We start from the raw sequence: 26,956 nt of genomic DNA, 5'->3' as shown, positions 1-26,956 counted from the left end.
GCCGTTAGATCCTTCCTCCCTTCAGAGCTAGGAGACAGATGCAGAGAAGGAAAAAGGAGGGGGACAACTAGAAGAGTTGGGAAAGGGGCGGGGTGGAGAGAAGAGATGAGGACTGTGGAAAGAGAGAGAGATAAAGGGAAGAGAAAAGACGGGGCGGGGGGTTCGCTAGAGGAAGGGCAGGAAAATCCTGCAGAGATCACCTCATCTTCAGTCTGGGTGAAGAAATGGAGACTAGGAGGAAGAAATCAGCAGCCAGAGGATCCCGGTATCTTAACTTCCAAGCCAGGAACGTTGGGAAAGAAGTGGACACTAGAGAGGGCAGAGAGATGAGTGGGGAGGAGGGATATGTAAGGGAGAAAGTAAAGATGGTCTACTGATTTTGGAGCCTGAGACACCCACTCACTACACAGAGCCTAGGGCAGCGGCTGCACACTGGCCTGTCTGGGTCAGCAGTGCTGTATGCCGCCCAGCGGAGGCATCATGTTTAGTTGCAGTCTACTGTGTTTTGCACCTGGTCCGCTTCAGGCATTTCCGATACCTGCTACGTTCCTGTAAAACATCTGAGTTCGTGAGACCCTGTGTGTTTGGAGGAAGAAGGCTTCTCTTTCTCTCTGGCCACTGGGGAGCACTGGGCTCTAAGACTGGCCTGTTCATCTTTCTCATGCAGGGGATGACCACAGTCATTGGCGCTACAGAGGTGTGACACCCACCCCCAGCACAGACCCGACTCTGCAGATTTGCCCCACAACCAGACCCCTCACAGATCCTGGGCGTCCCCCGCCCCCACCGCCCAGTCCCCGATTTCTAGTTCCCGCTCGGGAGCCTCCTACCTCCACCCCTCATTTTTTTTTTTTTTTTTAATCTGGGTTTCCTAAAAGCTCCTGACCTCATCAGACTTCTTTCCCACACCCCCTCACCCTAGGCAACCCGCCCTGGCCTCAGGTGTCCCCAGACTGCGCTGGCCGCTTCCAGTCCCCCGTAGACATTCGGCCGGAGCTCACCTCCTTCCGCCACGCGCTCGGGCCGCTCCAACTCCTGGGCTTTGAACTTCAGCCTCGCCCGGAGCTGCGCCTGCGCAATAATGGTCACACCGGTGAGGGGGCTCGGACTGAGCCTCTGGAAAGCTGCTGAGACTGGGGGGTGGGGCGGGGCCTACAGATGGGGCGATCTCTACAGATAGGGGTGCATAGGGGTGAGGCGGGCGCGGGAAGGGCAGTGCTGGATCGGCTCATGAGCCGCTCCCCACGCAGTGCAGCTGACTCTGACGCCCGGCCTAGAGATGGCACTGAGTCCTGGCCGGGAGTACCGGGCCCTGCAGTTACATCTGCACTGGGGCTCTTCTGATCGCCCTGGCTCAGAGCACACTGTTGACGGCCAACGTTTTCCTGCAGAGGTGAGCTCCGAGCCCTTCAGGGAGGGGCAAAGGGGGTGTGGCCGGGGATAAGGCCCCACTCTGACCTTCCTGTCCTCTCCAGATCCACGTGGTTCACCTCAGCACCGCGTTCTCCAAAGTTGAGGAGGCCTTGGGGCGCCCTGGAGGCCTTGCAGTGTTGGCTGCCCTTCTGGAGGTATCAAACCTGAACATTCCATTCCCTGCTTCCCTAGGGATTCAGTGTAACCCCGTCCTCATTCACTCATTAGTTCATTCAAAACCCACAGTGAACCAGGCACTGGACCACAAAAAGAAATCCAGAAGCAGAGGGTCCTTGCTTCTAAGGAGCCCGAAGGCAGTGCAGGAGGCTGATATGATAAAAGGATACAGTAAAAATGGTGGTCACAGAGGAGGTGAACCTTTAAGTCTTCACTGGTGGAAAAGAAAATATTCCACCCAGAGAGAACAGTATGCACAAGGACTCAGAATAGGACTCATCCAGAAAGCAGCAGATGCCAGAAACTAGACATGAGGAGGAGTAACTTCTCAACTACTCCTGTGACCCATCATTTCTCCTTCTTGAGATGCAGTAGTGACTTGTGATCTCTTTGGACGGGATCAAGGATACATATACCATGATTGGATGGGGGTGGTAATTGAATGGATTAGATACTTGCTAGGCTCACTCACTAGTGCCAAGCTCATAGCAAAAAGTTCAGAGAGAAATGCCTGAGAAATAACATGTCAGGACCATGCTCCAAAGTCAAAACCGTGAGTTTAAATCCAGAAGTAACAGAAATACATACAAGGTATATTATGGTTTTCTGTGGGAGCTCCATGGAGTGTGTGTGAAGGTGTCAATGATGGAGACTATAAAAGTTAAAAGGAGGGCTGGGGACTTAGCTCACTGGTTCTGCTGCCTTCCTCACAAGCGCAAGGTCCCAAGTTCGATACCCAGTACTAAAAAAAAAGATCAGATCATTGAGGGCTTAGTATCCAGAAAGGCAGTTCCTCTTTCTCCTCTTCTTCTTTGCCATAAAAAAAAAAAATCAGTCCAGCAGGGGATTTAGCTCAGTGGTTTCATCACCTGCTGCACAAGCGCAAGGACCCGAGTTCGATCCCTGGTCCAAAAAAAAAAAAAAAAGAAGAAGAAAAATGCTTTATGGGCTGGGGATTTAGCTCAGTGGTTTTGCTGCCTGCTGCGCAAGTGCAAGGACCTGAGTTCGATCCCCGGTACCAAAACAACAACAACAACAACAAAAAACAGTCCACCAAGCTTGTTAGTTTACAAAGCAAGAGTAATAGACTTTGGATAATAAGTTTATGTTCCTCCAGCATTTTCAGAGGTGAGGAATGGAGGACTATGGGAAATCCACCCCTTATTCAGGCCTCCAGCCATAGCCCTAGACACAGTTCTTGGTCTGTCTTGCATTGTCACTGACTGCTCTTCTCCCCCTTCCCAGGAGGGCCCAGAAGAAAACAGTGCCTATGAACAGTTGCTGTCACGGTTGGAAGAGATTGCAGAGGAAGGTCAGTTTGTTGGTCTAGCCACTATCTTCTATACAAGTGGTGGTACCTCAGTACCTAGATTTAATTGCAGTGTTGGCACTTTACAATAAATAAGTGGGTTTGGGGTTGCAGTTTGACATTCGGTCTCTAAAAGGTTCACCATCACTGTTCTCCACCTTAGTCCCTAATGACTTGCTTTTGGGAGCCTCACATCTCAGGATGGAGATGGAGGAGACTGAGGTGTCAACTAGCTCCGATTTTCATAACTGTGAAGCTGACTAGAGTCAACAGGCACAGGCTCACTGCTAACTACAGCCTTGATGGTTAAAAAACCAAACAGAAAACAAAGTTCACACACACACACGCACAAACAGAACCAAAAATAGTGTTTGGAACATCTGGCATTGAGTATGGAGAGCTCAGCTTTTTCTGAGAATTATTTTGCATTCATAAGCATCAATATTTTAAATTGATAAATACTTTTTGTTGGAAATCTTTCCCTTCTCAGTCACTCTGGGTCTCTGGGTCTTTTTCTTTTTTTTTTTTTTTTAAGATAGCAGGATGGCCTTGAACTCACTGTGTAGCTCAGGCTGGCCTCCAGTTCACAGTGATCCTCCTGCCTCAGCTTCCTAAGTGCTAAGATTACAGGTGTGTGCCACCAAGTTCAGCACTCTTGGTCATTTTGAACCTTACTCTACTGGTCCTTTAGGTTTTTGCTAAACTGCGGGGAACTCTGCCTTTGGAATTTTTATGTCTGTTTTTTATAGTTACAAATATTAAGTTTATTTGCAAGTTATTCAACCCATTTTTCTTTCCCCCCACATGTTGAGATCAAACCCAGAACCTCAAGTTTGCTAGGCAAGTATTCTACCACTGAACTATGCACCCCTAACTCCATTTTTTGTTTTTTTTCCTTTTTAACTAATTCTGGGCTTAAATCAGTGGTCCAGCATGTTATGATAGTGTGTAAAATAAGAGTGAAAGCTCAGAGAGGGGACTTAAGGAGTGCTTTTCTCACTCTGTGAGGCCTCCACCAATTGTCCAAACCACTTCCTTTTGTGTTGCATCTTCTGCAGAATTAGGGGGGAAGGGACCACGCACACATTGTGGCATGTTCTCAGGCAGTTAAGTCAGCTTCTGGGAGGTAAAAACCTAATCTCTATACCTCAGAGCTCCCACGGGAAGCTGTCTAGGTGGAATCACAGGTCCTTTCCACAGGCTCTGAGATTTGGATTCCAGGACTGGATGTATCTGCACTTCTACCCTCTGACCTCAGCCGCTACTTCCAATATGAGGGGTCTCTGACCACACCCCCCTGTTCCCAGGGGGTCATCTGGACTGTGTTCAACCAGACAGTGAGGTTGAGTGCTAGTCAGGTAAGGCTGGGGCATGGCGTCAGCCCAGCGGTAAAAGGGTTATCGGATGTAGGATGAGATGAGGAGAGATCATTGAGGGTCTGAGAAAGGGATGGGGGAGATGGAAGGTGGAGCCCTGAGATGCTAGCTGAGCCCCTTTTGTTTCCTTTTATGCAATGAGCCCACATGTACTATCTATTGATATCCCTAGCTCCATACCCTCTCTGGCTCCCTGTGGGGACCTGGTGATTCTCGTCTACAGCTGAATTTCCGAGCCACACAGCCTTTGAATGGAAGAATGATTGAAGCCTCCTTCCCCTCTGAAGTGCACAGCAGCCCTGAGCCAGGTGCATCTATATCTGGTGTCCCATATTGTTGTTTCCCCACCCCCAGCCACAGGTCCCTCCTCCTTGCATCTTCATTTTTTGTCAGAGTCCGTCACTGATGTTCACACACAGTTCTTGGCTCTAATGTCTTTTTCTTTTCAGTCCACACGAGCTCCTGCTTAGCTACTGGTGAGTCTGTCCCTCTTGTTCCTGATGCTAGTAGACACCCCTTGGCATCATTCAGGCCCCAGGACCACTTTTCTATAGAACAGACCCCCACCCCAATATGATAGTAGATCAGAATGAAGCTCCAGAAATCAAACCACCCCCTCCCCAAGCAACCCTTCACCTAGCTGTTAGGAAGAAAAATGGTGCTTGTCTTAGTCCTTCACCCTCATCCCTTGGCTGGCCTCTTCTGGAGACTGAAGCCCTGGGGCCAGCTGAGAACTCAGGGGAGGGATGGGGCATCCACTGAAGCAGGCTTAGAGGGACCTATGGGACACTCCCTGAGACAACCCCTCCTCTTTCCCTCCCAGGGGACATCTTGGCCCTAGTTTTTGGCCTCCTTTTTGCTGCCACCAGCATTGCCTTCCTTGTGCAGATGAGGAGGCAGTCCAGGTAATGTACTGACCTTCTCCCTCTGCAGTGCCCCATCCCCACGGCCCTTTGTGAAGTTTAGAACTCCAGGTTTCATACAAATTGTATGCAAATAAGATCAGAGGCCAGTTTTCTGATTCAAGTTCCTTATTGTATAGACACAGAAGTGGGACCAAAAAGGGTGTTAGCTACAGCCCAGCTGAGATGACGGAGACTGGAGCCTAGAGATTCAGAACTCGAATGTGACAAGAAACCACTTAATGGAATCTGAGGGGACACAGAAACTTTGTCCTGCCCTGCCCATTATACAGTTCCTTTTTTTTTTTTTTTGGTACCAGGGATGGAACTCAGGACCTTGCACTTGTGAGGCAGGGATGGCACCACTGAGCTAAATTCTCAGCCCCTATGCAGTTCCTTTTAAACCTCCAAAATACTTTTTTCTTCTTTTTTGTTCTTGAAAACCACTCCAATAGGATCTTGTAGTGGGGGGGCAAGATTAGACTCAACTCACAAATTTTAAAAAAATAAATACTTCTAAGCCAGGTATGGTGGCATATATCTGTAATCCCAGCACTCTTGGGAGGCTGAGAGAGTCAAGAGGATCGAAAGTTTGAGACAGCCCAGGCAACTTAGTAAGACCCTGTCTCAAAATTTAAAAGAAAATTTTTTTTAAAGGTCTGGGATATTGTTCAGTGCAAAGGCTGCTTTGGGTTTAATTACCAGTGCCACAAAAAAATAAAAAGTCCTAGTAAAAAATGTGTAAGTCACTTTTGTTTCTCAAATCACGATGATTACATTTTAACCAGAAATCTAACACCCCCCCCTCCCCAACCAGCCCTTTACTCCAAAGGATTCCAAATATAGCCCTGTTGCAGGTGTGACAAGTCACCACTTAGTGGTAATGCAAATGTACCCACAGTTCTGACTAAAATGAATTTTATCTGCTAAAGACCATGTGTCAGTGGAGCTGGTTCCTTCTGGACTTTCTTATGGTAGGACATTTTGCCTTTTTGATTCTAGAAGCTACCTGCATTCCTTGCTCATGGCCCCTTCCTCATCACTGCAGTCTTGCTTCCATTTACATTTCCTACCACCTTTGACCTTCTGGCCCCCGTCTTGTAAGGACCCTTGTGATTACACTGATCCTGCCAACAACCTAGGATAATTTCCCCATCACAGATCCTTTCTCAGTCATAAACTCCCTTGTGTGTTCTAAGGTTACATCTCACAGGATTGGTGGACATTTTGAAGGATGGGATGGGAATTATTTTGCCTACCACAGATGTTTTCTAGGAGGGGGCAGGTATGACTGGTATTGTTATCATGGCTGTGTGTGCACGTGCACGTGCACGTGTGCGTGTATGCAGTGTTGGGAAGGCTACAGCTGCTAGGCTCAAAATCACATTGAAGCTTTGGGCTTTTAACCTGGAAAAAAAATGTCTCTTCTTGCAGTTTTACCTTTAAAATGTAATGTCTGGCCCAGTTGCCTGTTGGAGTAGGGCAGTGCTGCAGATGGAAGCTCCTTTGCCTTCCAGGCAGTAAGAGCCAGAATATTTCTCAGTCCTGTCAGGCTCCACTGCTTCACACAACCTGTTCAAACTCATCACTGAGCCCAGTGTACCCACTCCATGGCTTTTACTGGATGTCCCATTACACAAGGGGGTTCTTCCAACTCCACTGTCAACCAAAGAAAGGCTTAAAGGGCCCTGGGATGTAACATCAGCTTTATTGGGTTAGGGCAGTAACTATACCCTGGCTGGGTGCAGAGTCAGCCCTCACAGGTTGTTGAGTTCCAGCAGAGTCTGGTCCAGGGTCTGGTGAATCTCCACATTCTCCTCCTTGGCACTGGCCAAGGTCTCTGTGAGGGGAAGCAGCAGGTGAGGAAGGGGAGGGAAAACAGAAGGAAGGAGCATGGGAGAGGCACGGGAATGGGGGGACATAGGGGAAAGACACAAGGAGGAATGGACAGGGCAAGGCAACACTGATACAGAGTGGGTTAGGAGACACAGGAAGACACAGGACTTCAGGGACCTGAGGCAATATGGCAGTGGCAAATGGATGGACCAGGATAGACATGGTGTTGGGGACATGCAGGTGGGATAGGGAGGCCTATGCCATAAAGTAATTTATCCTCCTTCTTTAGAAGGTTTAGGAAAGTTGGAAACCAAAGGAAAGAGAAAAGGCTGAGCCAGGAAAGGTAAGGCCAGACAGAATGGAGGCAGAAAACAGACCTGTAGCTGCAGTGAAAGCCCCTGTTGCTGTTATCCAACACTTTTCCGGACTTCCTTCCAGACCTTTATGACATTCTTGCCCCTCCCTGTGCTTCACCATCCTATTTCCCTTCCAGTCATTCTGTTACATACCAGACCCCCAGCTAGGTGCTCCAAAGTCAGTGTCGGGCACCAGAGGGGGCGACAGTGCTCGATAGGGCCACACATGCCCACATGCAGCAGCGAGTCAGACAGCAACAGATAGGAGTGCCATGCAGAGGGGTCTTGTGTGGACCAGTGTGTTGTGGGATGACTCAGTGGAGGGGGGTGAGTGTCACAAGGTGAGGGATGTCAGAAAGAACCAAGGTCTCAGGAGCGAACCAGTGCTCTGTGGCAGTGATGAAGTGTTCTCTAGAGGGCAGGAAAACAGCATGGAGTCCAAATTCAGAGTTTATTAAGCAGTAGAGAGGGGTGGAGGGCAGCAGGTGGAAGGGGTGGTGGGGAGAGAGAAGGATGAAGCCAGTGCCAGAGTGGGTGGTGAGAGTGATGGAGGCTCTCCCTAGGCTGCGCCCAGCCTGGCTGGGCAATGCTGCCAATTCTCGCTCCTCCTGCCTGCCCCTTTCCCATAGAGAGATTGGAAAGAGAAGAGATGAGAGGTGGCCACACTGGTGTGGGCTCAGAGGGAGGTGATGTCATTGAGTGCGTTGTCCAGCTCTTCACTGATGGCCTTGTACTTCATCTTCTGTGCATAGACTTCATCTGGAGTGGCCAAGGGAGGAAGCCAGGTGAGGGTGTGGGGAGAGGGAATGGAGGGAAAAAGGAAAGGAAGGAGAGAGGGTGATGGAAAGAGAGAAAAAGAGTCAGAGTGAGGTGGACAGAGTGAGGGAGGTCAGAGAACAGACCAGACAGCTGACTGCCTTCTTCCCTTTCTTTACCCGTTTCTCTCCTCTTTCTCTGTACCCCAACTTTTTTTCCCCTCAGACCATCTGCTTCTCCCAGAATCCTGTGGGCACAGTGCTCCGACAGGCAGGTGTGCTTGGTTTAATTTGGAGAGGGAAGGGAGGGCACTTGACCAGAAAGGTCTAAAGTCCTGAAGTTGGAGATAAACTCAGTACTTGCCTAAGAAGTCCAGAGCAACAGATGTTGGAATTATGAGAGTTAAAGGGCTATCAGAGTGAAAAGGAAAGGCAACCTTAGGTACAACAACATTGTTGATAATACAAATAACCATAGATGAGCAAATATCTGGATGTCTATTTCTACCAAATGTAGCTTAAAGTATCATCTTCCATAAATGTTGTCACACAATCTCAGACATTAAATGGAATAACTCTCTGCAATCAAGAAGTTTCTATGGTGATTCTGTTGTGTTGCACTTGGAGACAGCATTTGTTAGGTCAGTGCTACATAAAGTACTGAAGGCCAGCATCATCAGCATCACCAGGGGGGTGGGTAGAAATACAAATTCACTAGCTCCAAGTCAATAATCATGTTAATCATGTTCTTGAGCCCAGGAAGTTGGGACTTAATTTTTTAACCCAGGACCCTGCATACTTTAACAATGAGCTATACCCCTGGCCGCCAGGAATCTGTTCTTAAAACTCTCCAGGTGGGCTGGGGATTTAGCTCAGTGGCTACACGCCTGCCTCCCAAGTGTAAAGTCCTGAGTTCAATCCCAGGTACTAGAAAACAAACAAACAAAACAAAACGAAAAAGCTCTCCAGGTGATTCTCCTGTCTGCTGAGGTCTGAGTGGAGCTGATATACTGTGGCCTACACCAACTCCTTGAATTGTGGGAACAGCCCACCAGAATTTGTGGAGTCCTGGGTGCTCCAACTCTAGTTTATCAGTGGCAAATACCGTGGGATGTGAAGATAAGGGACAGACTGATTGTGACAGGGTGTGAAGGGGCATCCTTTTACCTTCTAGGTCATCGATGGTTTTCTCCAACTTTGCCACAGATCTTTCAGCAAACTCTGCTCGGGTCTCAGCCTGGCAATAAAAGTGGCATGGGGGATGTAACAAGGAATTAGGCCCTCCCAGAGAACCTCATCGAAGTCACCTTCATCTTCCACCCCTAGTCCCCAATTCCCTGCCACAGACAGTCTGGTGGGGACAAGGGTAGCTTGAGGGAAGGCTGGGAGCTGGAAGAGGGCTCTTACCTCCTTCAGCTTCTCCTCTAGCAGTTTGATCTCCTCTTCGTATTTGTCCTCTTTGGTGGAATACTTTTAGGAATATCATACACCATCAGTAAATTGCCTCCTTGAATCCTTCATTTCTCCACTGAGCCCCTTGAGCCCCTCCTGATCTTGCCTCCATAGACTGAGCGCCCAGCCCTCCCTGCCTGGCCCTCACCTCCCTCCCCTGCAGGACCCCATCCTCACTGCCCTTCTACCCCCTCTACCTTGTCTGCTTGGGCCTCCAGGGATTTCAAGTTGTTGGTAACAATTTTCAGCTCCTCCTCTAGGTCCCCACATTTACTGCAGGGGTGTGTGGCAGGGTGGGGGTGTGAGGACACAGTGAGGAGAGACAGTGGGGATGGCACAGTGGGGGAGGGGTGGAGGAGAGAAGAGAAGAGCAAAGTGATAAGAGTGACAGCAGGCAGAGTTCAAAAGCCCCAGGCCCTTCCCAACCCCTGGCAGGTGACAGAGAGCAGCCCGAGATGCTGAAATTTCGGGGAAGGTGAGCTGAGAGAAGGCACCATTGCCCAAAAAGGTCCAGAGAGGTTACTACCTCCTCCTCTGAGGCCATCAGGGACTTGAGGGCCTGGTCCATGGTTCGAAGTTCCTCCTCCAGCTGCCTGGCTCGGCTGGGGGCAGCGGGCAGAGGTCAGATGACAGGACTATCCCTGTAGCCCCAGGCCTTGGAAACTGCCTGCCCACCATGCAAGGCACCTCCAGCCTCTGGCTGAGTTTCACTGGCCACCCCAGGGTGTCCTTACCTCTCAGCTACCTCAGCTCTCTCTTCTGAGCGTTCCAGCTCTCCCTCTAGGATCACTAGCTTCCTGGCCACCTGGGGGGAAATGGGAGAAAGGAGATCAGTGGTGACTGAGGGGGTGAGACTTGGGAGCAGGATGGAAGTGGGATAGTGTTGTCACCTCCTCATATTTTCGGTCTGAGTCCTCAGCAATGTGCTTGGCCTCCTTCAGCTGCATCTCCTGCAGCTCCATCTTTTCCTCATCCTTCATGGCCCTGTTCTCAATGACCTTCATTCCTCTGAGAGGGAGGGAGAAGGGTGAGTATGATGAGGTCAGCACCACCAGCGACAGGCTCCCTCTCCCACTCCCGACCCTTCCTTCCCCAGGGCCCCTGCCCACCTCTCGCTCTCGTCAGCTGCCTTCTCAGCCTCCTCCAGCTTTTGGAGGGCAGTAGCGAGTCGTTCCTGTGCCCGGTCCAGCTCTTCCTCTACCAGCTGAATGCGGCGGTTCAGGGAGGCCACATCTGCCTCAGCCTGTGGGTCAGAGATCAGAGGTCAAAAAGGCTTTGTTGGGCTTGGATAAGGAAAAGGGGTTTCAGAGAATGGTTAAGATTCTTCTCAAAAAGAACCTAGGTGTCCTGGCTTTTAGATATTCAATCTGTTTTATCTCTCAACTAACCATCTTCTGCTTAGATGCTGTGCTCCAGTCAAACATGTGCATTTCTTCACAAGCTCCGATTCCCTGCTGTGGGGCCTCTTCTGGCACTATTCATGGTTAGTCTCCCAATGGCTGCCCCTCTGTCCCCTTTGGGAGCATTCCAAAAGCTGAGAACAGGTCTGAGGCAGCCCTGATAATCCATAGCAGAGCCTGTTCCAGGTAAGGGAGTGGGGAAGAATCAGGCCAACCAGATTTCCCTGTTAAAAACAGCCAATCACAGCATCAAACTCGGTGATGTCACCAGCTGCCAGGCAGACTCCAAGCGAGGCACCCAAGAAGCAAGAGCCAAACTTGCGCATGAGACAGCATAGGTTAGTGATGGCGAACCTTTTAGAGACCGAGTGCCCAAACTGCAACCCCAAACCCACTTATTTATCACACAGTACCAACACTGCAATTAAACCTGAACACTAGGTTTTAGTTTAGGAAAAACAACTCATACACTTGTCTTGCATGCCGACAGAGAGGACTCTGCGTGCCCGCTGCGGCACAAGTGCCATCGGTTCACCACCACTAGCGTAGGCTGTAGTAGGGGGCTCCCTGCCAACACCCAGAGACAGTTGGAGGCAGTGCAAGTTATGGATACTCAGCCCCTTGTCTTACAATATGCAAGTAAAACTTTGGAAATTTTGAAGAGGGTCCATAAAAACTGAGGATATGGAGATAGGCCTCCCATAAAGGAAAAGAAGAAAATAGGGCCCCCTAAAGAAAAATGAGAGCAGAGATATGGTTTGGTTTTAAGAGCACAGGCTCTGAGTCAAACTGTTGTCTTGAGCCATGGCTGAGCCGCTCAACACTTGTTTGATCTTGGCAAATGAGGCTCCTTAAACTTTAGTTTCCTCCTTTATAAATTTGAGTTAATGATAACTCAGAGGCCTGTTCAAAGAAAATGCAGTGCTTCTAATACTCAATCAAGAGGGCTGTCTGGGAGGCTCATGAAACTAAACAGATTCCCTAGCTCCATGCTAGATCCACTAAAGTGAGATCTCCACTGTAAGGGGTTGGGAATCTCATCTTTTTTCAAATCTCCGAAACAATTCTGACAAGCCGAGTTTGGGAAATAGCAAAATATTATGCAGGAAATACTTGGGCACAAAGTCCACTTGATAAATGTTAGATTATCCCTGACTCTCTCTCAAAAACAAAGACAGAGATCTCCACAGATTTAAGACTGGAAAGAAAAGCGCCGGCGATTTAGCTCAGTGGTTCCGGCGCCTGCCTCGCAAGCACAAGGTCCCAAGTTCAATCGCCGGTACCAAAAAAAAAAAAAAAAAGACTGGAAAGAAAAAAGGACCAGTGAAGAGGAAAGAGTGAGTGGAGGAGAGGAGCTGAGTGTCAGCACTGGGGCAGAAGGAAGAGAAGACAACCTGGGTGACACTGCAGGGCAGGAGAAACACAGTTCCATATAGAGAGAGTGGATTATAGCTTGTCCTCCAGGTGCTGAAGGTACCTGGAGCTTGGCCACCTAGAATGGCAAGAGCCCATCATGGGCACAGGGCCCAGTGACTCAGTGTGGAAAGATTCTTAGGACAGCACTAGTGTTGAGAAGAGTGACTCCGGGAGACTGGAGGACTACTCTAAAGAGATGAGACTCCGTAAAAGGAAAACTCTCTTCATGGTGGTCATACAGACAAATGACTACAAAGTTTGGGCTCCTCTCGTCATGGGACTGGTATTTGTCATTTTTTGTTCTTCAAGCTCTTTGAAGCTATGGATGCTGGCTGCTCTCTAACCACAGAATAGGCACTACTATACACACTGGACAAAAAGGAAGCAAGACAGAAGGAGAAACTGAGGTAAGTTAACTATGTTCAAGGTCACATAGTAAGTTTAGGCGGCATTTCCTGTCTACTCCAGGCACTGCTGTCCTGCTTCCCCAGCTCTATCCCAGCAACAACCCCCCACCCCAGCCCCCACCTAGCTCCTTGGGTTTCCAGTCCTGCTTCCAGCTGCACTGGGCCTTGGTTATTTATAGAGTGTCAGATGCCCAGGGTCGTCTTTGCTAGCAGCTGCAGGTCATTTCCCTCCCAAGTGCCAGGGCTGGTGGAGAACCAAAATCTGAGGCTGGAGGTCAAAGAAGCCCAACTATCGGGGGTTGAGGCACCTAGAGAATGGTCAACACAAACAGGAATGCCATCTCTGAGATTCAGACTTTGCTTTAGGTGAATCCTCACATATACTCTAACCATAAGACCATCTTAAATTTAAAACAATCCTGGGTGGAAGGCAGAGAATACTGAAAGCACCATGTCCAAAGTCATAAGGCCAGTCTCCTACTATAAAGTGGGGGCTGGGAACGGCAAGAAGTAGAGAAATCTGGTTGGGGTCGTGGGGTGAGAAGAGAAATCTGAGAGTAAGCAGATCCTGCCAAGGTGGCTCCTTTGGCATTTGTGACCATCCCTCTGCCCTGTGGCCTGGAGGCTGACAGCTTAGTGAGGGTAAATGAGGAGCAAGGAGAAACTGAGCTGAGGCCACAGGGCACAGCAGGGCTGCTGAAGCCAGAGGTCAAAGCCAGGGAATTTCTAATGGCTCCTTACGGGTATAACTCAAGTCAGGACCCCCATCTTTGGATCCATCTCCTTCCTCCTGCCCACTAGCACTTAACACTCACACACCCCACCCTGTCAGCCCCCTAAATGTAGCTGCAGTCTCCTCTCCATTTTCCGAGGGAGGGTTAATTGAGGTAGATGGTAAGTTCTCACCCCCTCCTCACCCCCACAATGACTCACTCACTGCTTGATCACTATACAAAGAAGGCTGGAACCAAACCGAATTACTAGGCTAAGTCCTGAGGGGAAGTGGTAGGTGGTTTTGATTTACCCACAGTCTTGGATTATTTGTGTAAACCAACCCTAGCCAGGGTTAAGGAGAGACCATTTCTATCATGCTGCTGGGAGACCTAGGTCCCCTTATCCCTTCATCACCCTGGGGCCTACGGTCCCTTCCGGGTGCACTAACACTTCCCAATTGCCCCAAGTCCACACTCACGTCGGTGGCCTTCTTTTCGGCCTGCTCCAGTTTCTCCTGGGCATCCTTCACTGCTTCAGAATACTTTTCCACTTCATCCTCAGTCCCCTTCAGCTTCTTCTGGAGGCCCTGCTGCTCTTCCTCCAGCTAGGGGAGAGGAAGGGGAGGCACAGGCCAGTCAAGGGTGTTGAAGGGAGTGATCAGGATAGAGTGAATGACAAGCCCCCAGGGCCAGGACCCAGCATTGCTCTGCGAGGGCAGGGATGGAAACCGAGGAACCTGGACTCTCCAGGCTATGGTGGCTGAGATGGAGTGCGGGTCCTGCTAGGGCCCTGAGGGTCCAGTGAAAGCACAGCTCCCAAACTAAGTAGCAAAGAGCCTCAGAGAGCAAGTACAAAGTTGGGGGGCCCAGTGTAATGCCCCACCCCACCTTGGGGGAAGGGAGGGGTGGCTGTACTGGGCTCTGGGCCCCCACCTGCTTGCAGCGGTCCTCAGCTTGCTTTTTGTCAACTTCGGCCTGCTCGGCGCGGTCGATGGCATTCTCCTTGTCCAGCTTCAGCATCTGCATCTTCTTCTTGATGGCGTCCATGGCTGAGGTGGGGGGCGGGCCGGCCGGTGGGAGGTGAGGACCCGGTGGACTGGGCTGAATGCGAGGACTGGAATACGGATACGGGGTGAGGAGGACCTGGTGGCACTGGAAGGTCCCAGGCGCGCGGACGTCTAAAAGGCTGGGAGGGACCGGGCGGAGCCGGCGACCAGCACCCTCCCCCACCGCGGCCCAAACCTTATAGGGGCAGAAGGACATCCCGGCGGGGGGGCGCGGCCGCCCCCTGCGCCCACCCCTTGGGTCCCGCCCCTGCCTCCCAGTCCCCCACCCAGCAGCCGTCGGTGGAAAGCGGCTCACTGAGGTCTGTGGAATCCTTGGTGCTGCAGAGGGGAGGGGACCGTGGGGCTGGGGGCTCCACGCTTCCTCTGAGTGACAGCGAGGCTCAGTGGCAGCTGCGGCTGGGGCCCCTGGGGCTATTTTGGGGCGTGAGCTCACGGCAGCTGCCCGGGCACAGGGACCCGCGTACCTCCCCCCTTCAGCTGTAGCAGCCGCTGCCCCTAATTTAGAAGTTTCCTGTAAATCCCCCCCGGATTAAATGTCTCTTGGGAGGCGGAGCTCCTCTGCGCCTCGAGTGACTCAGTTTACCTCGAGTCCTAGTCTGTAGATTTGGGTTACTGACATAGTGGTTTGTGGTAGCGGAGTTTGAGGAAACAGGCAGGAGGGGAGCCCGGAGCCCCGGTCGCAGTGCGGCGCGCGGCCCCAGCCCCTGCCCCAGGAGCCCGGGCCCCTCCTCTGCCAGCGAAGCCCTGCCCCGCCACGTGTCCCGCATAGTTTCCACGCCGCTGCGACGGGGACAGGCGCCCGCCCCGCCCCCACTCCCACCCGGGACAAGTCCCTGGCGCCCCCGGGCTCTATCGCCCCTCCCCCCTGCCCTCTCTTTCCCCCCGCGCCCTCCCTCTCCTCCCCTTCTTCCAGCAGACTCCGCTCCCTTCCCTAGTGGGCAAACTATGCCGAAATTTCTTTTCTGCCCTTTTTTGGGATGTTTCCTCGTGGGAAGGCGGGGCTGAGGAGGCCGGAGACGTGGGGGAGAGAGACGGAAGAGAGACGCAGTCGCCGGGCGTCTGCAGCGGGTGTGGGTCGGAAGCCTCGCTCGGACGCGGGCAAGGAAGCCCGGGGCGCGGGGCGCAAGGCTGTTTTCGTGTTTTCCCTGGGTGGGGTGGAGCGTTTGGGGGAGGAAGTGGAAAGGCGCCCCGGAGGATTGGGGGGGCTGACCTCGCTCCCCAGGCGCTGAGGGGCGGAGGCCTGCGGTTTGCTGGCGGGCTGCGACTGTGGAAACCTGGCCCGGGCCTTGGGGAGGGGGCTTAGTACTGCATTCGGGTCTGGTTCGAAGCTTACTAGACTCGAAACAACCCCGACCAGCCCTTCATTGTTCACTCCAGCGCTTCGCTGTGTCCCTCAAACTCTGTGAAAGACAAAGGTGTCTCATCCGTGTAGCAGCCTTCCTAGATCCGGGTGGGGGCGGGTTAAGGCTCTTTTCAGTCATTCAGTTTCCTCTTCCACTTAATCCTGGAGTTCTGCTTCGCCACAATCTAGTCAAAGTCAGCTCTGGGGTGGACTTGCTCGCGCAGCTCCTTCAGTCACACCTGCCTGAGTTCGTCGTGATCTTGCTCCTGGTTCCCCAGTTATTTATCTATTTAACTTGTCTTTGACATTGTTATCAAAGATCTTTTTAAAAAATTGATGAGAATAGGATCTAAAATCCTCCAAAGCCCTTCCCCACTCCCTCCTGGTTTGAAGATTAAAAAATCCCACCCTGTCTTTCTCTTCTCTCTTCTTTTTTTTGAGACAGGGTCTCACTTTGTGGTGCAGGCCGGCCTCAGGTGATCCTCATTCCTCAGCCTCCTGAGTGTTGGGATTACAAGATGTGTGCCACATTTCTTAATATGGCCTGGCTCACATTTCTTAATATGGTAAAGAAGACCTGTTGTTGGGGCCCCTAACTACCTCCCTCAGCCTCAACTCCTTTCATTCTCAATTGCACCCCCAGTACTCAGACTTGTACCTTGTGCTACATTCATATTGAATTACATACATTTTATGCTTCTGTTTCCTCTCCCTAAAATGCCCTTCCCCTAGGTTGATTTTTGGTGTCCTTTAAGGCTCAGATCAAGTGTCAACTTTTCTGGGAAGCCTTCCCTGGCCACTTCCTCTTATTCTAATAGGTGCGTGGGGGCAGGTCCCTGTGATTCTTCTCATTGTAGTCCCACTTTGGGCTTCTTGTACCTGTTTATCCCTGCAGAACAGGGATTAGCATTTTCAGCTATGAATCCCCAATGTCTAGCACAGCACACCAGGTGTAAAGTGGCATTTGATAAACATTTGGCAGATGAGGTATTTACATACCAGGTTCCAGTGCACAAATATACTTAATACAGTGTAGGTTTAGAGGAACTCATGGTCTGGTAATGCAGTTCTCAGATCTTTTAGCTTAAAAACCCTGTACACTCTTAAAAATTATTGAAGACTCCAAACAGCTTTTCTATTTTTATTTTTAATTTTTGCGACAAGTTGTCACTATGCAGTTTAGGCTGGCCTTAAACTCAGTATGTAGCTTAGGCTGGTGAGCCTCCTGCCTCAGCCTCTGACTGCTAGGATCACAAGTGTGTGCCACCACTTCATGGGTTATATCTGTCTGTCAATACATTTTTTGGGGGGTACTGGGAATCAAAGTCAGGGTGTTGAGTTTGCCAGGCAGGCATTGCACCACTGAGCTATATTATATCCCCAGCCATTACCAATACTTACATTAAAATGGAAACAAAATTTAAAAACATTAATTCATTAAAATAAAAAACACATTACACTTTAACCATGTGAAATAAATAATATTTTAAATAAAAACATAGTTAGCCTTCTGTGGTGGAGTGCCTATAATCCTAGCACTTGGGAAGCTGAAGCAGAAGACCAGCCTAGGTTACATAGGGGCCAGCCTATGTAAGGCTAGCCTGAACTACCCAGTGAAACATTGTCTCAAAAAACAAAAAAATAAAACTTTAAAAAAAATTACATTTCTCCTCCCTAGATTAGTGAGAATATGGCAATTGTTTTACATCTTTGGAAATCTCTTTAATAACTGGCTTAATAGAGGACAACTGGACTCTCAAAATCTGCTTAAGCACTCAATTTGTTTGCCTCATATAAATATGTAATTGGAAAAAAGTTGTATTTTTATAGCCTTTTCATTTAATTGTGGATGTTCCTTGGTTCTACACCAAAACTTGGGCAAATGGTGGTTAATGGTTAGTTGTAATGTGGTACCTAAAACCTTCCTTTCTGGGCTGGGGATTTAGCTCAGTGGTTCCAGCACCTGCCTTACAAGGGCAAGGTCCCGAGTTTGATCCCCGGTACCAACAAAAAAACAAAACCTACCTTTCTTCTCTTTTCTACATTATACCTTTCTTAGACATGCATAGTTTTCTGGGTGTCCCCTCCCCCCCCCCGCCCCCACACCGTACTGGGAATATTAAGCCCAGGGCCTTTGCACTGAGCTACATCCCAGCCCTTTTTTATTCTGAGATCAGGTCTTGTTAAGTCACTAAACTGCCCACAGTGGGTTTAAACTCACAATCTGGCCACTGTGTTCTCTTGCATAGATGGCCCACCCTCATGCCGTAGGCTATATTTCTTCTACTCCTTTTATTTGGGGCAAAGTCACTCTGCAGAACCTGTTTCTTTTCCTACTCATAATGACAGTTTGCTACCATTAAAATAAACAAACAAACTCACAGTCCTGCTGCAGCCTCCCAGAGAGCTGAGATTACACATGTGCACCATCACACCTGGCTCTGTGACAATTTCGGAACATCATGCCTTTTCAGAAATTTGAATTTTCTTTTGAATGCTCAAATTGTATTATAAACAACAAACACTGTCAGATTTTTTTCCCCTAAAGTGACAGACTTACTTTTCTCTTTTGAGAAAAGCCCTGTTAGATCTAAGTTTGAGAACCACAGTTTGTCACTTGTTCTTTAAGTGATGTGAAAAAAAGCAGAAGCCAAGCATGGTGGCACACACCTGTGATCCTAGCATTTAGGAAGCCTAGGCAAGAATTATCGTGAGTTCAAGGCTAGCCTATGCAGTATAGCAAGACCTTGACTCAAGAAAAGAGCAGTCAATTCAGCTTACTACTCAAAGAATGGGCTAAGTGCTTTTTCTCAGGAAAGCCATCCCTTTGCTGTGCCACAGAAGTGCTGTATGCATATTTCTCAGTTTATCAGACAGTTGAAAAGACTTTCTACTCAAGGACTAAGATTTCATAAAATTAATCAGATTAATCATTTTTACTATTTCATCAAAGGCTTTTCCCCCCTAGTACTGGGGATTGGATCCTGGGCTTTTGCAGAGCTACATCCCTGTCCCTTTTTTATTTTTTTGAATTTTGAAACAGGATCTGACTAGGTCACCAGATTGCCCAGTCTGGGCCTAAACTGGTGATCCTACCTGCCTAAGGCTTCTAGAGTGCTGGAATTACAGGCATATACCTACCACCTGGCATTTAATTCTTAAATTGCTAATGCATAACAGTGAAGAATGTAATGATTACTTTTAGTAGTTTAGAGCCACTGCATCTAAGTTTTGTGTATCTAAGATCTGTGCATCTAAGTTGCACAAAGTTTGCCCAGGTAAGACTTGAACTCATGATCTTTCTGCCTCAGTCTCCCAAAGTGTTGGGATTACAGTATGTGCCACCATGCCTGGTTTACTCAATATTTTTGCACTATTAGTGTGAATGTTGACACTGAAAAAGGAAATTAATGTCTTAAATTTGACCTCTGGACCCCTGCAAGGGTCTTGGGATCCCACAGAGGTCTGAGGGCTACATTTGAAGACCTGCTGGTCTAATGGTTTAGATTCTCTTCCCAGAAGGCTTCCCAAGTTATCATTAGTGACAGGTACGTGATTGGTCACAGTGCCTGAGGACATGACAGGGAAGCCGCAGCAGATGCAGCTGTTCTGGGTTTGTAGCTGGAGGTGAGCCTGGACTACCACAGGTCAGGGAGTTCAGAGAAGGGATTTGATCTCCACAGTCAACTTACGATGCTATGACATTGCATCTGGGGCTTGGGGAACACAGTAGTATGTACTGGAGTTGCCAGTCTGCGTCAGAGATGTGATAATACGTTCCAATTTTCCAGTGCTTAGCACGGGCATGGCTTAGTAAATATTGAATGAATGAATCACAAGTGACAAGTGATTTTAGGAAGTTGGCACTGTCCCTAATGGGCTGCCCTGGGGAGGACAAAGTATCTCCATCTACTTTAAGAAAGCTATTTTTCAGTTTTATTTTTTGCAGTGCTAGGGACTGAACTCAGGGCCTTGCGAATGTTAGGCAAGCATGCCACCACTGAGCCACATCCCTAGCCCTCTATCCACAGGGTGGGAGTGTTAGGTTCTCAGAATAGCAGCAGGTGGGTAGTGTTTGTGTTCTACTTGGAAGAAGTATTGAGGAAATAATATACTGGGCTGCAGGGTTGGCTAAATAATCATGTATGAACATAGTGGCTAACCTGAGAGGACTGCCAGGTTCTACAGAATGGGCAGAAGGGGAGAATCCAGAAGGAAGCATAAAAGCACAGTACCTACCTGTTTGACCACCTCCCTTCACAGAAACTTCAATTAGCCAGCAGTTGAAAGAGGGATACCAAGCACCACCCTGGCCACTAAGAGAGCCTGGCTCCTCCAACTGTAAATTCTCACACCTGGGTCAAGCCCAGCACCCTTTTCTTCCAGTCTGTTCTAGACAGGAGTGTCCCAACCCAGTCAACAGTAGCACCATTTGAGATAGCCCCAGGCTGGACATTTTGCTTGCTAACTGCGTTAACCAATTCTGTTACCACAGTTCTTGTAGGCTCAGACATCTGTTTTATATAGGCTTATTATTTTTAGCAAAGCTTTTTTGTTGTTGTTGGCTTTTGAGACAGGGTCTCAGTATGCAGTTCAGGCTGGCCCTGAACTCAGCATGTAGTCCAGGCTGGCCTCTAACTTGAGGCAATCCTCCTGCCTCAGCCTCCCAAGTGTTGGGATTACAGGCATGTGCCATCACACCCAGCTTAGCAGAGCTGTTCAAATTCAAATTCATCTGGGAACTACATCTATTCACAGATTAGTTATAAAGAACAGAATTCTGGTAGCCACAAAGAGCAGTGGTAGCTGCTGTCCTAGAGACAAAACGACCTTGGTGAGGCTTGTGTGCTAGCCATGTAGGTGGGGACAATAAGAGCATGACTTGTCAGCCACATCTTCCCAATTAGGATGACTTTAGGGATAAGGAGTTGGAAGGGGCCTGACAGGGCAGATTCCTTTGGCCTGTACCGCTTCCACTGCAGTCTGATCCAGTTGGGTGACAGGACTTTTGCCCCACTGCCCTAGGAGGAATCTTTCATCTACTCAAGAAGCCAGGCAACTGTCTAGGTAGAATCACCTTTATTGGAGCCGTGACCTGTTTGGGGTTTACAACCCCGCAGCCCCATAGGTAGCTGGGGTGGGAGATGGAAAGTATCAAAAAAAGGCTGAGTTGAGCTGATGAGGCTGTTGGTATTGGCTGGAAGCTGCTGGCAGGGTGGAGCGGGCCAGGGCCCTGGCAGGTTCAGATTGAGGTACAGGAGCGTTAATAATACTCTCGGAGCATTAATACTCTGGAAAAGGGTAAGCACTTGGGGGCCCTAGGGCACAAAGGCACTTGGGTTCAGGGAGGAGACAGAGGATGTGCATCGGGACTGGGAAGGGCCAGGCCCAGGGTTTGGCAGGCACTTGGGGAGTGCTGGGGTTGGGCAGGTTGGGCCCTGACAGCCCAGAAGGCTTTGGTAGTGGCAGGCACAGTCTCTGGGATGGGTCTGCGATAAATAGGAGCTTCCCTAGTGCTCATCCCGAAGCTCTGAAGGCAGGAACTTATACTGCTGCTGCCGGATCTGGGCCAGCTTCTTTCGAGCCTCTTCCAGCTCTCGTTCCTTCCGAAGCATCTCTTCCTGTGCTGCAATGATCTGAGGGACAGAGGGCCGAGACCCAGCTCAGAGAGTATATGCTTTAGGGGCAGAGGGCAGGTAGGACAGCGCAGACAAGATGACTGCACCTGATAGTGTCCCTCAGAGTGGCTTACCTGGGCGATGCCCCCGACCATCTTCTCCTTCACCACCACTGTCTCATTCTCTTGGTCTTCAAAAGCCGCAGCCTTCTGGGCGGCCTTCACCAGGTTATCGGAGGCCCGCTTCACTGCATTTCCGGCAGCCTATGCAGGGCCAAAGTGGCAGGAGAGCTCATGTGGGGAGATATTCCCTCAATTCCCTCAGAGAAGTGTTCATCTCAAGGGTGATGGTTTAAAGCAATACAGTGGGATGGGACAGGGTTCCTCACCTGAAGCCGCTTCATTGCCTCAGAGTCTTGGTCAGCCTTGACCTTGCAGGCCACAAGAAGCTGGGCTGTGGAGGCAGCTACCTGCTTGGCTGAGGAGATGAGCTTCTCCTGGCTGGCATGGCCTTGGACAGCTGCATTGGCTGCCTCACACAGATTGTTGGTGGCTGCAGCCACCATCCGGGCCTAAGGCAGAGTTACATTAAAAAATGAGTCTTAAAAAAAAAATATGCCTCTTGCCCTAGTCCACCCCTCCCACTCCCCTTCAGCTTTCTCAAGTCTCCCAAAGTCAGAGAGAGACCGAGTATTGTACACTCACAGCAGAAATGAGGCCCTGGGACCACTGCCCATCGTCCAGTGCATTGGCTGGGATGGCGCCCACCTGTGGAAGAAGGAGGAAGGCCTGCTCAGACCTGTGCTCTCCTTTCTCTAAAGCCTCTCAGCTAAAGATGAAAGCATAGATTACAAATCTGCTGTCCTGTTCCCATTTTTCAGGGTATTTAAGAACTTACCTTCCCTTGAGCCACCAGTTCCCTCTGGGCAGCTGATGCAGCTTTTACCAGTGCACTGGTGGCTGCTGCAATGGACTTGGCAGCTTCCAGTATTTGCTCCTCAAAGTTCAAGGACTCATCTGCCTCCTTCAATGATAAGAGATGGGTTACAGATGCAAAGTCAGAGGGGAGACCAAAGGTACAGAACCTTCCCTTATGAAGGTGGGTAAGGAAGGGGCAGGACTGACCTTGGGTTTGGCCCGGGGCTTCAGCTGCTCTAGCTTTTTGGCTGCAGCCTCAATGGCTGCTGCAGCTCCCAGGAGCTCATTCTCAGCAATGACTGTGGGGTCTTCTGGGTCCACCCATTCTGTTCCTAGAGATGGAGGGGAAAGGAAGGGGCTGAGGCAGAGCAGGGAGGCCAGAAACACTGGGGAGCTCAGTTAGTATCAACAGGCCCTTCTACCTCGGGAACAGTGGGCATAGGGTAGCTCAGAGCCGTCCAACCAGGAGGTGGAGATCACACCATGACAAGGGTTTTCCTTCCCTCCCTGTCCCTGGTTACCACTCACCCTTCATGGCCTCAGCAGCCTGGATGAGCTCAGTGACTGAACCAGCCACTCGCTTTGAGTGTCCCGTCAATTGCTGCTTCAATTCTGGATTTGGCTTCTGCAGAGTCTGGGCAACAAAGAGCATCAGAAGTTAGGTTCTGTCCATGAAGCAGGCCAGACCATGCTCCTGACCCCCTCCCTAGTGCACTCCACAGCACAGCCCTCAAACACACATGCAGCCTTCCCAGGTCCACTCCACACAGCATGCTGCACGCACAGTGAAGAGCGGGGCTCTTTCACTCACCGGCTGACAAGAAGCAAGAATGATGAAATGAGAAGAAAGAAGAGATGACGAAGGTAGAGAAGGGGGAGGTCAGGTGGGAAAGTGGTGACAAGAAAAGAGGAAAAGATAAGTGGGAAATGCAAAGATGGTAAGAATGATGGGGCCCCAGAGAAAGGGAGACTTGGAAACATCAACAGATTTGGGAAACAGATGGCAAAGTAGGGAGGGGATCTGGGGAAAAAAATGAGAGAGCTAAGTGAGGCTTCTGGGAAGAGGATTGTAGAGTATTTTTTCTTTTGGTACCAGGGATCGAACTTGTAGAGTATTATTCTGATACTAGGGATTGAACCCAGGGCCTGTGCACTGACCTGCTACATACATCCTCAGCCTTTTTTTGTTTTTTATGATAAAGTCTTGCTATGTCACTAAGTTGTCTAGGCTGGGTTCAAACTTGTGATCTTCCTGCCTCAGCCTCCTAGAGTGCTAGGATTACGGGCATGCACCACCATACTCAGTAGGACTGTGCATTAGGGTGGCTGAGATGAGGAGCAAACAACACTCTCCTTACCAGTAGCACATGGTCCAGCAGTTCTAGGTAGCCGTTGGCACATTCCCGGCCAAAGTGCAGGGCTCGAAGCCTTACATCAGGGGCCACTTCTGGGTGATATGCTGCTTCCTGTTTCCAGAGTAGTATGTTAGCTTTAGGATCCCAAAGAGCTCCAGACCTCCCAAATCCTTATAGTTCTGCTGCCTCATGTTCTGCCCCAAGCTGTCTCAGTACCAGCATTCCTACCTTGCAAGCCCGAAGCATATCTGCTATAGCACGACGGCTCAAATTGGCTGTGGCAATGACATCTTCCTGGCGACAGGAATTGCCAGCAGCAACAGCTTTGGCTGTTGCCATGGTAATACCTTTGGTCATTCGGATGAAATCTTCTGGGGTAGAAGTCTTGGCAGGTGGCTCCGGTGAACAGAAAACCTGAGGGGGGCAGAACAAGAAGAAAGATTTTGTAGTGATTGAGATTAAAAGACAGTGTAGTACCCTATCCTTGTGTGATTTGGCGTCCTCATTCATGTCTTCCTTCAACAAACTTGCACTGAGAACTTATTGTAGGTTAAGATCTTTTTTTAATTTTTTATTTTTTTGAGACAGGGCCTCACTATGTAGTTAAAGCTGGCTTTCAACTCTTTGTAGCCCAGGCTGGCCTTAAACTCACAGAAAATTACGAGTTCCAATTTGGACATTTCCACATAGAGGTGAAAACAACATCAAAAAGACGAATTTAGGAATTAGAAAGATGAGCACGAGAGAGGAGAGCCGTAGAGCTTGAAAGCAGGGAGACCCACAGAAAACTGGGACAGCAGGCAAAGTGAGCTGGCAAAAGTCTGAACAAGGAAGATTGTGGACTAAGACAGAGATGGGGGAGGAAAGGGAAAGAGAATGGAGAGCCACGTGTGGCGGTGCATACCTGTAATCCCAGCACTCTGGGAAGCTGCAGTAGGAGGATCTCAAATTCTAGCCCAGCCTAGAGAACTTACTTAGTGAGACCTTGTTTTAAAATAAAAAATAAAAAAGGGCTGGGGGTGTAGTTCAGCACTTGATAGGTTTAATTTCCAGTACTAGAAAAAAAAAAGGAAAAAACAAGGGGAGTGGAAGGGTGGAAGGACTTGGCAATGCCTGGATGTGGTGAATGACAGGTCAAAGAAGACTGAGGTAGAATCTTCACAACTGGGAGTTGCTATGACCACCATTCATAGAAGGGGCACATCATGCAGAACTGGATGGAGGCAGAGCATCTCAGTGGTGATGTCAAGCAGGCAACCAAGAGAAACTCAGAACTGGAAGTCACCTTCTTAGAGAAGGACAGTGAAAGTGATTAAGCTCATCTAAGACTGGAATAAAGAAGGATGTACAATTCTGGAACAGCTGCTACATTTACTAGGTTGGAGTTGACTCAGTGGTTGGCACTGAAGAGATGTTTTTGAGAAGCAAGAGGAATAACCAATGTCAAGAAAGCCAAAGGCAGCAGGGCATGGCAGTACACTCCTGTAATTCCAGCACTCTGGGAAGCTGAGGCAGGAAGATTGGAAGTTCAAGCCCAGCTTGGGAAACTCAGTAAGACCTTGTCTCAAAAAAGGGTTGGGGGGCCAGGGATTTAGCTCAGGGGTTTCAGCGCCTGCCTTGCAAGTGCAAGGTCCTGAGTTCAATCCCTGGTAACCCCTCCCCCCAAAAAAAGGGCTGGGGATGTTAAAGCTCCCCACCAAAAAAACAAAGAAAGAAAGAAAAAGAAGAAAAGAAAAACAAAAGCCAAAGGCAATAGAAATGTCAAAGACAAGCTTATGAACAGAGTCAAATGCTATGGAAATATGGAAATGCTTGAAGATGAAGGCCAAGAAAAGACTGCTGAATGTAGCAACCAAGAAGCCTTTGGTGACAGGAGAAAATAGGAGGATGGTGGTGCAAGCAGTTATCAAATGCTAAGGAGTTAATAGGTGAGAGAGGGAAAGACAGAAGTGTATATCACATGAAAAGTTTGGCAGTAAGAGAGAACGTGTGTGACCGTTCGTATGTGAATGCATGAGGTAAACTGTCACAATCTCATGTTTCCTCCCTCTGACCCTAGTCCATGATGGCCCAGCCTTGTGCTCACCGCCAGTTCCTGCCGGATGTGTTCTGTGGTTGCCTCCAGGGCCCGTGTGCCTTTGGTGGCCTCATCTTCCACAGCTTTCACTGTCTTGAGCAGTGACGTCACATTTGTCACCATCACCTGAAGGTATCACAGAAGTAGGGGAAGGGATCATTTTAAGGAACAGGAGCAAGTGTATTCATTAACCCCTTCCTGATGTTGCTCATTCCTTCTGACCTTGGCAGAATTCTTCAGCTGCCACACTGCAGGGTCATCCCCAACTTTGCCAGCTGCAGCCTTTGTTGCACTGATGAGGTCTCCCAAGGCCTTGGCTACATCCTTCACTGCATTGATTAGCACCACCTGTAGGAGGGAGGCAACTCTGGTTTATGGGAGGAAGAAGGGGAACAGGAAGTGGTTCTGGCCAGAATTAGGGATGTCAGGTAAATACCTGTGTCTCAGGGTCCTCAGCTCCTAGGCTGGCTGCACCAAGCTTGACCACATCAGCAAGGCGGGTGATGGTGGCCACAGAGGACTGGGCAGCCTGTGCCAACTTCTCCTGGCTCCCAGCTGCATTCTGCACCAGTACCTTGGTGTCCTCCACCAGCACCTTTGCAGTCTTCAGAATGCCCTCCCTGCAGGAAGCTCAGCCCAGTCAGTTTTCCTCAGATCTCTCTACCCACTCCAGCCAGGCTAAGATTCCCAATCCAGGTTCTCCCTAATGAGCTATTTATATCCTGTCTCTTCTGATCCCTTCCCCCTGCGGGTCTGCCTCCAGCTGGGGAGTTTCCTCCTCACCGGTGGTCAGCGAAGGTTTCAGCACCTTCGCGGTTGAGTGTGCCAGCAGTAGCAAACATGATGGTGGTGTCGAGGTCAGCGATGATACCGGACACAGCACTGGCTGCTGTGATGCAGGCCTGGGTGCCACGATTCCCAGCCTGGAGTGCAGCCAGGACATGGGAGACCTGGGGTAGAAAGAGTTACATGGTGCTATGTCAAAGGAAAGGGTTTCTCATGCCTGGGAAAAGGGCTAAGAGGAGAGGGCTGGGAAGGCTGGAGAAGAGTGGGAAAGATTCCAGGTTG

General features: G+C 49.7%; 3 protein-coding genes across 10 annotated transcripts in view; 1 reads left to right on the top strand and 2 right to left on the bottom strand.

Annotated features, from left to right (window-relative positions):
* Nucleotides 1–17,941, top strand: part of Ca9 (carbonic anhydrase 9) — a 32,683-nt gene extending 14,742 nt beyond the window's left edge. Inside the window, exons 3-12 of one of the 2 annotated variants that reach the window (XM_004870155.4) lie at nt 668–697; nt 923–1,093; nt 1,251–1,393; nt 1,476–1,568; nt 2,836–2,902; nt 4,100–4,257; nt 4,448–4,583; nt 4,725–4,751; nt 5,099–5,180; nt 5,318–17,941. In XM_004870155.4, coding sequence (XP_004870212.1) covers nt 668–697; nt 923–1,093; nt 1,251–1,393; nt 1,476–1,568; nt 2,836–2,902; nt 4,100–4,257; nt 4,448–4,583; nt 4,725–4,751; nt 5,099–5,180; nt 5,318–5,384 — 974 coding nt within the window. In that variant the 3' untranslated portion in view covers nt 5,385–17,941. The remainder of the gene's footprint in view (nt 1–667; nt 698–922; nt 1,094–1,250; nt 1,394–1,475; nt 1,569–2,835; nt 2,903–4,099; nt 4,258–4,447; nt 4,584–4,724; nt 4,752–5,098; nt 5,181–5,317) is intronic. The other variant, XM_021248468.2, reaches the window with a different exon arrangement.
* Tpm2 (tropomyosin 2) lies at nt 6,865–14,775 on the bottom strand. Of its 4 annotated transcripts, none has more exons than XM_004870151.4 (9): nt 14,446–14,630; nt 13,992–14,117; nt 10,686–10,819; nt 10,467–10,584; nt 10,311–10,381; nt 10,103–10,178; nt 9,532–9,594; nt 9,292–9,361; nt 6,865–7,017 (listed from the first exon to the last, which is right to left on the bottom strand). In XM_004870151.4, exons 1-9 carry the CDS (start codon nt 14,557–14,559, stop codon nt 6,935–6,937), a joined length of 855 nt encoding a protein of 284 aa, XP_004870208.1. In that variant the 5' UTR covers nt 14,560–14,630; the 3' UTR covers nt 6,865–6,934. The 4 variants fall into 4 exon arrangements, with proteins under 4 accessions (XP_004870208.1, XP_004870207.1, XP_021104128.2 ...); XM_004870150.4 differs by lacking the exon at nt 10,103–10,178 and adding an exon at nt 9,774–9,849; XM_021248469.2 differs by lacking the exons at nt 6,865–7,017; nt 10,103–10,178 and adding exons at nt 7,807–8,128; nt 9,774–9,849 and having other exon boundaries at nt 14,446–14,775.
* A 3,044-nt stretch (nt 17,942–20,985) lies between the features above and the next one.
* Nucleotides 20,986–26,956, bottom strand: part of Tln1 (talin 1) — a 34,223-nt gene continuing 28,252 nt past the window's right edge. For all 4 annotated transcript variants that reach the window (XM_004870135.3, XM_004870137.3, XM_087183713.1 and 1 more), the window contains 13 exons: nt 26,672–26,838; nt 26,325–26,508; nt 26,111–26,236; nt 25,898–26,014; nt 24,040–24,225; nt 23,815–23,922; nt 22,985–23,090; nt 22,664–22,788; nt 22,437–22,562; nt 22,244–22,306; nt 21,928–22,110; nt 21,674–21,802; nt 20,986–21,557 (listed from right to left, as the gene is read on the bottom strand). In XM_004870135.3, the coding sequence (XP_004870192.1) occupies nt 21,432–21,557; nt 21,674–21,802; nt 21,928–22,110; nt 22,244–22,306; nt 22,437–22,562; nt 22,664–22,788; nt 22,985–23,090; nt 23,815–23,922; nt 24,040–24,225; nt 25,898–26,014; nt 26,111–26,236; nt 26,325–26,508; nt 26,672–26,838 (1,746 nt within the window). In that variant the 3' untranslated portion in view covers nt 20,986–21,431. The remainder of the gene's footprint in view (nt 21,558–21,673; nt 21,803–21,927; nt 22,111–22,243; nt 22,307–22,436; nt 22,563–22,663; nt 22,789–22,984; nt 23,091–23,814; nt 23,923–24,039; nt 24,226–25,897; nt 26,015–26,110; nt 26,237–26,324; nt 26,509–26,671; nt 26,839–26,956) is intronic.

The sequence above is a fragment of the Heterocephalus glaber genome, unplaced genomic scaffold, assembly GCF_053883595.1.
Source record: "Heterocephalus glaber isolate CG9 unplaced genomic scaffold, H.glaber_assembly_v1.0 deba00001481, whole genome shotgun sequence".
Taxonomy (NCBI): Eukaryota; Metazoa; Chordata; class Mammalia; order Rodentia; family Bathyergidae; genus Heterocephalus; species Heterocephalus glaber.
The sequence above is the reverse complement of the archived record's forward strand: the minus strand, read 5'-3'. Positions and strand labels throughout refer to the sequence as shown.